At 46.6% G+C, this 10,510-nt stretch overlaps 2 protein-coding genes across 2 annotated transcripts; one reads left to right on the forward strand and one right to left on the reverse strand.

Annotated features, from left to right (window-relative positions):
- Nucleotides 1–831: 831 nt before the first annotated feature.
- Nucleotides 832–1,815, forward strand: LOC308282967 (putative nuclease HARBI1; the record flags this gene model as incomplete). Its single annotated transcript, XM_080723354.1, has 1 exon — nt 832–1,815. One exon carries the CDS (start codon nt 832–834, stop codon nt 1,813–1,815), a length of 984 nt encoding a protein of 327 aa, XP_080579480.1.
- Nucleotides 1,816–6,104: 4,289 nt separating this feature from the next.
- LOC308282968 (putative nuclease HARBI1) lies at nt 6,105–7,088 on the reverse strand (the record flags this gene model as incomplete). The annotated part of the gene is made up of 1 exon (XM_080723355.1): nt 6,105–7,088. One exon carries the CDS (start codon nt 7,086–7,088, stop codon nt 6,105–6,107), a length of 984 nt encoding a protein of 327 aa, XP_080579481.1.
- Nucleotides 7,089–10,510: the final 3,422 nt, after the last annotated feature.

Consider the following 10,510-nt stretch of genomic DNA (forward strand, 5'->3'; position numbering starts at 1 on the left):
ACGTGCTTAAATCTTTGTCATCGTCTTAACCACAAAGCGGCTCTTTTAAGAGCCACACACTTTATTTTTAAAGAGTTATTCATTAAGATGACTTGGTCTATCACTACAGTAATACTTTGACGAAATACTTGCGCTGGCAAACCAATTTATGCATACTGCGCACAATGTGACATGCAATGTGATTTCTGAAATGACACAATCACGTTATGAACATGCATAAAGCCAAGAAATTGTGACTATTAGACAATACATTCCAAAATGACACACACACACACACACACACTCTCTTAGGTCAAACATGTAGGCCTATATTATAACATGCATGGTGTAATGATCTTTCATCTATATTATGGTTTGCAGACATGAGATACAGCCCGCATATCATGGGTTAGACTGATACAATCTAAGAAAAGTGTGAAACCAACTAAAAGCCTGTAAGCTATTAGTCCATTTAAAATGATCTGTGTTAAATACATTGCCACTACACTAACACACCCTCTTTAAGTTTATTCATAGTAGTTAATACTAATATTACATGCAGATCAACTCTTTACTTTCGTGCCTGTTGCTAAGGTATGGCAGCGCCATAGCTTGCCATACCCAATTGACGCCTCTGATAGATACATTCTACCACTCCCCCACTCAGATGAGACAGCAGGAAACAATCAAGTGATTGACTGCCTGTCTATATCAAGGCACGTCTCCCTCACACTTGTGTGAGATAGAATGGCTGTTAGACACTTTATTCTCGCTCAACGGCGTCGCCGTGCGCGGAGTCAAATCACGTATGTGAATGCCTTTTGCAGAGAGCACCTATGTCATTTAGATACGATGACAGACCGTGCTCTGATAGGCCGATATAGGCTGCCTAGGGCAGAGATCCTGCGCCTCGTCGAGGTGGTAGCCCCCCATGTTAGGAGACCAACCCAGCGAAACTTCGCGCTCAGTCCGGAGGTGCAGGTCCTGGCTGCGCTGCGTTTTTACGCATGTGGGAGCATCTTCCACATGGTGGGAGATGGCACCGCCCTGAGCAAGGCATCGGTGTCACGGTGTGTGGCAGCCGTGACGCCGATCCTCGTGCGCCATGCACGGCAGCACATCCAGCTGCCCACCACCAGGGAGGAGGTCCGTGCAGTCCAACAGGGGTTCTACGACATGGCTGGGATCCCTCGGGTGATGGGTTTGCTGGATGGCACCCTGATTCCACTCCGCAACCCAGTCCTGGTGGACCCGTGCTGGGTGTGCAGGAAGCACTTCACAGCACTGAATGTGCAGGTGGTGGTGGATGACGTCGGCCTGATCAGGGACATCGTCGCCAGATGGCCAGGAGCAACCCATGATGCCTTCATGTGGGAGAATTCCGCTGTGGGAGAGAGAGCGGCCAGGGGAGAGTATGGCGCAAGCTTTTTCCTCGGCGACAGTGGCTATCCCCTCCGCACCTACCTGATTACACCGGTGCCGGAGCCAGAAACACCAGCGGAGGAAGCCTTCAATGAGAGCCAAACCACCACCAGGACTCACATTGAGCGCGTGTTTGGCAGGTGGAAAGCCAGGTTCCGCTGCCTCAGCCGCTCCGCTGGTGGTCTGCGCCTACCCCCCCTGAAGGCATGCCAGGTCATTGTTGTCACAGCCATGCTGCACAACATAGCTGTCCGCGCTGGGCTACCCGATGTGGAGCAGGATGAGGAGGACGGCGATGAGGATGATGATGACGACCAGGACCCACCACTACCACCTCCCGGCCCCCACGAACCCAGAAACGTACTGTACCAGGCTGGCCTCCGGACCAGACAGGCTCTCATTGAGCTGTTCTGACTTCACCACCTTTCGTCACCTTTCACCAGTCACCAAGCAGTGCACCAGCTGAACACAGTCACACTACACCCCCCCCCCCCCCCACCACCACCACCACCACCACCACCAATAATAATAAAAGCTACTAGGCCTATATATATATATATATATATATATATATATATATATTATATATATTATATATATATATATATTATATATATATATATATATATATATATATATATATATATATATATATATATATATATCCAAACCCTTGTTTTAATTTAAAACTAAGACATACCATGTTATGTAGATGTAATAACATCTATTACTTTATAGGTCTAATTTGACACCATATTGCAGAGAATTGGTCCTCAAGGTGGGATCACGGGAGTCCCAGGGGATCTTTCTGTGGCCACCGCGGACGCGAGATTCGAACCCGAGGCCCTAGCATGTTAATCCAACACGCAACTAGTCATGCTATTAAGGCTGTGTATTAATTCTGCAAGCCTGTTGTCCATTCCGTCTTCGCTGGAGCTTGTGTTGTGGTGCGCTATTTCTCAGTAGCCTATATCAAAGCAAGCAACACGCATAACATAAAACATATAGGCCTAGTTCACCTTTGTACTATATATAAATATATAGTTCACTTGTTTATTTTGTATAGCAGGTGTATAGAATAGCAGCTAAACTGACTGTACCAAACCCCTTGTTTTAATTTGAAACATGCAAAGCTGCAAAGCGCTGTTGCCTGTATAGGTAGGCTTATAACTGACTGCACAAATGGACTTAACTGCCCGTCTTAAATATGTATTTATTTTATTTAATAGGCTAGGCCTACTATGACAGTATTGTAGACCAGAGTATTGGTTCTCAAAATGATACTCGGGGAATCTCTGTATCGTCCCATTTGTTTAAGCGGGAGTCGAACCCGAGGCTCTCAGTGTCTAGCCCAACTCACCACCCGTCATGCTATTAAGCCAGCTATGTTTAATCTGTTGTCCGCCCCGTCTTGGCTGTAATAATTATAGGGCTACAATTAGTTATATATGAACCAATGGACCCTCATCATCCTAGCCTGATTTCAGACTGGAGAACCAGTCCGCTCAGTGGTCATCATCCTACACTCTCAACTTGTGAGTTGTGATTTTGGAACCATTTGGTTCCTAACTCCAAACGTCCCAAACTAAAATATAACAGCCCTGTATCTTTACCTCAGTGTTGGCACGACGCACGAGGGGCTCGAGGCGCAGGGCTGTTATATTTTAGTTTGGAAGTTTGCAAGTTAGGAACCCAATGGTTCAAAATGTATAGGCTATACTCTCAGAGTGTAGGATGATGAGTGCCTGGCTGCAACATACTGTCTGAGCGGACTGAGTCTCCCATAGGCGTGTTGGCGCGAGGGGTTGTGTGTTGGACTAACGATTGGATGATCCGAGTTCTATCACCGCTTCCACGCATCGCTGCATGCCTTGTATGTAAGTGTGTGTTGTGGTGCGCTATTTCTCCGTAGCCTATAGTCCTATATCAAAGCAAGCGACACGCATAACACAAAACATATAGTTCACCTTTTTATTTTTTATTTATTTATTGCGACCGTAAACAAATATATAGTTCACTTGTTTATTTTGTATAGCAGGTGTGTAGAATAGCCTACTCTACCATCCACAAGACTTAGATAGCTTTTTAAAATAAACTTTCATAGTTATACTTAGTTATATAGTGCTCAGTTTTCTACGAAGGTTGCTTACGGGCGCCCCGGCGCACCCTTAAAAAAACCCTCGTACAGACACGTCTGCAGCACCCGTGTGAAACTTGCGGACCGGTGTTTGCTTCTAAAATCCTCCTTACGATGGCCATTCGTGAGGTGTGCATTCAACCATCATCACAGCTATTTGGTTCCATTGTACGAGACGACCGGTTTCCTGAAAGCCCTCGTTGCTCTTGATTGACAGGTGCCTGCGCAGGCTGCGAGGGACGATTTTGGTCTCAACGACCATGCCTCGCTTACGAGCACTCAAAATCGCTTTGGGAAACACGCCATTATCTCTATATAATATGGGCCTGTACAGAAGCATAGGGATGAAGCGGGTCATCCATAGAAAATCTAAATATTTCGCACGGAGAAGGACAGGTCTTTGCCATGGACATTTTATCCAGGTACGGACATATTGATGACCTCTGGATGAACTCTTTTGGGTTGTTTCACTCCCAGGCCAGTGCATAATCGAGCTTGGTACCCATAAGAACATGACTCACTCATCTGGTCTCAGATAACATACTGTATATCAGTCTTTGGTAGAATGTATTATGACCTTAGGAGACTACAGTCATGGGCGCGTTTCCCAAAGAGATTTTGAGTGCTCGTAAGCGAGGCATGGTCGTTGAGACCAAAATCGTCCCTCGCAGCCTGCGCAGGCACCTGTCAATCAAGAGCAACGAGGGCTTTCAGGAAACCGGTCGTCTCGTACAATGGAACCAAATAGCTGTGATGATGGTTGAATGCACACCTCACGAATGGCCATCGTAAGGAGGATTTTAGAAGCAAACACCGGTCCGCAAGTTTCACACGGGTGCTGCAGACGTGTCTGTACGAGGGTTTTTTTAAGGGTGCGCCGGGGCGCCCGTAAGCAACCTTCGTAGAAAACTGAGCACTATATAACTAAGTATAACTATGAAAGTTTATTTTAAAAAGCTATCTAAGTCTTGTGGATGGTAGAGTAGGCTATTCTACACACCTGCTATACAAAATAAACAAGTGAACTATATATTTGTTTACGGTCGCAATAAATAAATAAAAAATAAAAAGGTGAACTATATGTTTTGTGTTATGCGTGTCGCTTGCTTTGATATAGGACTATAGGCTACGGAGAAATAGCGCACCACAACACACACTTACATACAAGGCATGCAGCGATGCGTGGAAGCGGTGATAGAACTCGGATCATCCAATCGTTAGTCCAACACACAACCCCTCGCGCCAACACGCCTATGGGAGACTCAGTCCGCTCAGACAGTATGTTGCAGCCAGGCACTCATCATCCTACACTCTGAGAGTATAGCCTATACATTTTGAACCATTGGGTTCCTAACTTGCAAACTTCCAAACTAAAATATAACAGCCCTGCGCCTCGAGCCCCTCGTGCGTCGTGCCAACACTGAGGTAAAGATACAGGGCTGTTATATTTTAGTTTGGGACGTTTGGAGTTAGGAACCAAATGGTTCCAAAATCACAACTCACAAGTTGAGAGTGTAGGATGATGACCACTGAGCGGACTGGTTCTCCAGTCTGAAATCAGGCTAGGATGATGAGGGTCCATTGGTTCATATATAACTAATTGTAGCCCTATAATTATTACAGCCAAGACGGGGCGGACAACAGATTAAACATAGCTGGCTTAATAGCATGACGGGTGGTGAGTTGGGCTAGACACTGAGAGCCTCGGGTTCGACTCCCGCTTAAACAAATGGGACGATACAGAGATTCCCCGAGTATCATTTTGAGAACCAATACTCTGGTCTACAATACTGTCATAGTAGGCCTAGCCTATTAAATAAAATAAATACATATTTAAGACGGGCAGTTAAGTCCATTTGTGCAGTCAGTTATAAGCCTACCTATACAGGCAACAGCGCTTTGCAGCTTTGCATGTTTCAAATTAAAACAAGGGGTTTGGTACAGTCAGTTTAGCTGCTATTCTATACACTTGCTATACAAAATAAACAAGTGAACTATATATTTATATATAGTACAAAGGTGAACTAGGCCTATATGTTTTATGTTATGCGTGTTGCTTGCTTTGATATAGGCTACTGAGAAATAGCGCACCACAACACAAGCTCCAGCGAAGACGGAATGGACAACAGGCTTGCAGAATTAATACACAGCCTTAATAGCATGACTAGTTGCGTGTTGGATTAACATGCTAGGGCCTCGGGTTCGAATCTCGCGTCCGCGGTGGCCACAGAAAGATCCCCTGGGACTCCCGTGACCCCACCTTGAGGACCAATTCTCTGCAATATGGTGTCAAATTAGACCTATAAAGTAATAGATGTTATTACATCTACATAACATGGTATGTCTTAGTTTTAAATTAAAACAAGGGTTTGGATATATATATATATATATATATATATATATATATATATATATATATATATATATATATATATATATATATAGTAGCTTTTATTATTATTGGTGGTGGTGGTGGTGGTGGTGGGGGGGGGGGGGGGTGTAGTGTGACTGTGTTCAGCTGGTGCACTGCTTGGTGACTGGTGAAAGGTGACGAAAGGTGGTGAAGTCAGAACAGCTCAATGAGAGCCTGTCTGGTCCGGAGGCCAGCCTGGTACAGTACGTTTCTGGGTTCGTGGGGGCCGGGAGGTGGTAGTGGTGGGTCCTGGTCGTCATCATCATCCTCATCGCCGTCCTCCTCATCCTGCTCCACATCGGGTAGCCCAGCGCGGACAGCTATGTTGTGCAGCATGGCTGTGACAACAATGACCTGGCATGCCTTCAGGGGGGGTAGGCGCAGACCACCAGCGGAGCGGCTGAGGCAGCGGAACCTGGCTTTCCACCTGCCAAACACGCGCTCAATGTGAGTCCTGGTGGTGGTGTGGCTCTCATTGAAGGCTTCCTCCGCTGGTGTTTCTGGCTCCGGCACCGGTGTAATCAGGTAGGTGCGGAGGGGATAGCCACTGTCGCCGAGGAAAAAGCTTGCGCCATACTCTCCCCTGGCCGCTCTCTCTCCCACAGCGGAATTCTCCCACATGAAGGCATCATGGGTTGCTCCTGGCCATCTGGCGACGATGTCCCTGATCAGGCCGACGTCATCCACCACCACCTGCACATTCAGTGCTGTGAAGTGCTTCCTGCACACCCAGCACGGGTCCACCAGGACTGGGTTGCGGAGTGGAATCAGGGTGCCATCCAGCAAACCCATCACCCGAGGGATCCCAGCCATGTCGTAGAACCCCTGTTGGACTGCACGGACCTCCTCCCTGGTGGTGGGCAGCTGGATGTGCTGCCGTGCATGGCGCACGAGGATCGGCGTCACGGCTGCCACACACCGTGACACCGATGCCTTGCTCAGGGCGGTGCCATCTCCCACCATGTGGAAGATGCTCCCACATGCGTAAAAACGCAGCGCAGCCAGGACCTGCACCTCCGGACTGAGCGCGAAGTTTCGCTGGGTTGGTCTCCTAACATGGGGGGCTACCACCTCGACGAGGCGCAGGATCTCTGCCCTAGGCAGCCTATATCGGCCTATCAGAGCACGGTCTGTCATCGTATCTAAATGACATAGGTGCTCTCTGCAAAAGGCATTCACATACGTGATTTGACTCCGCGCACGGCGACGCCGTTGAGCGAGAATAAAGTGTCTAACAGCCATTCTATCTCACACAAGTGTGAGGGAGACGTGCCTTGATATAGACAGGCAGTCAATCACTTGATTGTTTCCTGCTGTCTCATCTGAGTGGGGGAGTGGTAGAATGTATCTATCAGAGGCGTCAATTGGGTATGGCAAGCTATGGCGCTGCCATACCTTAGCAACAGGCACGAAAGTAAAGAGTTGATCTGCATGTAATATTAGTATTAACTACTATGAATAAACTTAAAGAGGGTGTGTTAGTGTAGTGGCAATGTATTTAACACAGATCATTTTAAATGGACTAATAGCTTACAGGCTTTTAGTTGGTTTCACACTTTTCTTAGATTGTATCAGTCTAACCCATGATATGCGGGCTGTATCTCATGTCTGCAAACCATAATATAGATGAAAGATCATTACACCATGCATGTTATAATATAGGCCTACATGTTTGACCTAAGAGAGTGTGTGTGTGTGTGTGTGTGTCATTTTGGAATGTATTGTCTAATAGTCACAATTTCTTGGCTTTATGCATGTTCATAACGTGATTGTGTCATTTCAGAAATCACATTGCATGTCACATTGTGCGCAGTATGCATAAATTGGTTTGCCAGCGCAAGTATTTCGTCAAAGTATTACTGTAGTGATAGACCAAGTCATCTTAATGAATAACTCTTTAAAAATAAAGTGTGTGGCTCTTAAAAGAGCCGCTTTGTGGTTAAGACGATGACAAAGATTTAAGCACGTTCTCCACGGATACGACGGGCCAGCTGGATGTCTTTGGGCATGATGGTCACCCGCTTGGCGTGGATGGCGCACAGGTTGGTGTCTTCAAACAGACCGACCAGATAAGCCTCGGCTGACTCCTGCAGAGCCATGACGGCGGAGCTCTGGAAGCGCAGGTCGGTCTTGAAGTCCTGGGCGATCTCCCTCACCAGGCGCTGGAAGGGCAGCTTGCGGATCAGCAGCTCGGTGGATTTCTGGTAACGACGGATCTCCCTCAGAGCCACTGCCACTGTACCGGGTGAGGCTTCTTCACTCCACCGGTTGCCGGCGCGCTCTTACGAGCCGCCTTGGTGGCGAGCTGCTTCCGCCGGTGGATTTACGAGCTGTCTGCTTGGTTCTTGCCATGGCTCCTTCTGACTCAGTTGAGTTTAGATTGAGAACATATCGCAGACTGCTGCCTTTTATTTGCACCTCGGAGACGCCGCCATTCTCTGATTGGTCAGTATAGACTTCTTTGGGGAGGTACCATAAGTCACTGCTACCGATTGGAGGGGAACGCTTATAGCCTGATTTTCAAGACTCTACGCTGGGGCTTCACTCAGAGAGTGGGCGGGTCTATTGGCTGGAGCCAGGCTAGAACGCTTACACTTCATACTGGAGTTGCTGATACTATGGAATATTAGTTTCTAGCAAACTGAAAATGTTTTGCTGACTGTTTATGTTGTATGACATGGGTTAAATAAATATATTTCTATTTGACTTACAAAATAACGCTTGACACGGGTATATAATTACATTCTGTTGTATATGAAAAAAGTAATGCCCTTACATGTCCTGTATGTGTTTATTATAATTGAATGCTTTTCTGAACTGACGCCGCTGGTATCTATGATGCATGTTTTTCCTCCCCGTAGGCTAATGATCTATCTAGCTATCTCAGAGGGCGCACGGGCGCGTGCATGTGTGTGGCTGTCACTGTGTGTACCAATACCTTTTTTTATTAAAATCCACAATCTAATATTTGCAGAGAATCAGAAGTAACGGTTTGCACAGTTCATGGGCACCTAAGGGTAAATAGAGCACAGTCTCCTCCACAAACTTAATATAACAGCTGAACCAGCATTTAGCAAGTTGTTTGACATGTATGCCAGTGATTTTCAGGCAGCTCATGGTCAGTTGAATGTTTATTTGAACAGCCTGGTCCAAGTACAAATCAAACACAGCCTACTTCAAGAATCTGACCTCTTTAGTGACATGTCAGCAGGTGAATTCAGGATGCTGGTATAATTAAACCATTCTGGTAACACTTAGACATTGCAGCACTGGATTCTAGATGTTCAGAATCAGATGGTTTAAACAGAATGTACCATGGATGTTATTGGCCCCAATAAACAAGTATAACAGGAAAACAAACAAAGTAGTAAGTAAAGTAAAACAAGCTCAGTGCCACCATGCATGTGGCATCCAACATAAGCTGTTCTGATTAGGACTGGAAGAGGACCTAACACCAAAGCTGGGATTCACACAAGACAGTTGAAAAGGAACCAGTGTTAAGTACTTTTTATTAGTTACTGCAACAAAAACATGCCACAAGATGGGCAAAATCCAAATAAAAACACTGAAATACTTTAAACTGAAAAAAAAAAAAAAAAAAAAAAAAAAAAAAAACACAATCCTCCCATCACTGGGGTCCACTGGGTCCAGCATCTGCATCATCTGCAATAGAGAGGTTGATTAGTGAAATGGAACTGGATATGGTTGATTATGCATGGGAAACGTATGGACTTTATAAACTTTGTTTAACAATTAAGAAGCCTTTGCATTTCATTTATTCAATACTGGTATATAGGTAGAAAGTAGCAAGCTGTGGCTCATAGCTGGGGTCAAAGGGACATCACTGTCATCTAGTGGTCAATATAAATCATAGCATATCACTCACAAGAATGTTAACCTCCTATAGCACAGCTAAACTATCCACCCATGTTAAGGGACTAATACATGCAGTTAACTTCAGAATTGTATGGCTATGTCAGGCTACATTTAACCTACCTTGAGCTTTGGGCAAATGCACACCCTGGATGAACTCAGCCTCTGAAAGGATCATCATCCTCTCCTGAAGCTCCAGCTTCCTCCTTTTCAGGGCCAAAAGTTCAGCCCTATGGGCCTCAGTTTGATCAAGTTCTGTTGTTTTCAAGGCCACAATCTGTGCCAGATGGGCCTGAATTCCCCTCAGCACCTCCATTTTCTGGGCCTCGCTCTCCAGCAGGGCCACTCCACACCTGCAGGGCTCCTCTCTCACTGGTGGCGCCAGCATGGCCCTGGCGGCACTCCACCTCCTGGACCGGCCTGCCCTTCTGGGTTGCCGGTGCTGGCCACGGCCTGCCCGGGATTGCTCACTGCCAGTGCTGGATGCTGGGGCTGGGATGTCAAAACTGCTGGGGAGGGAGGCTGCTGTTGCTGCTGTGGCCCCTGCGGTGACCTCCCTCTGTTCTTCCTCCTCAGCAGAGGATAGCCCATCCCCCCCAGCCATATCAATCCCACCTTCAATCCCCTCCACGGCTTCCTTGCTCAAAATGTCAAGCACCTTCTCCTCATCAGGGGTGAGGACATCA

The sequence above is a fragment of the Nannobrachium achirus genome (assembly GCF_963921795.1).
Source record: "Nannobrachium achirus genome assembly, chromosome: 4".
NCBI classification, from domain to species: Eukaryota; Metazoa; Chordata; class Actinopteri; order Myctophiformes; family Myctophidae; genus Nannobrachium; species Nannobrachium achirus.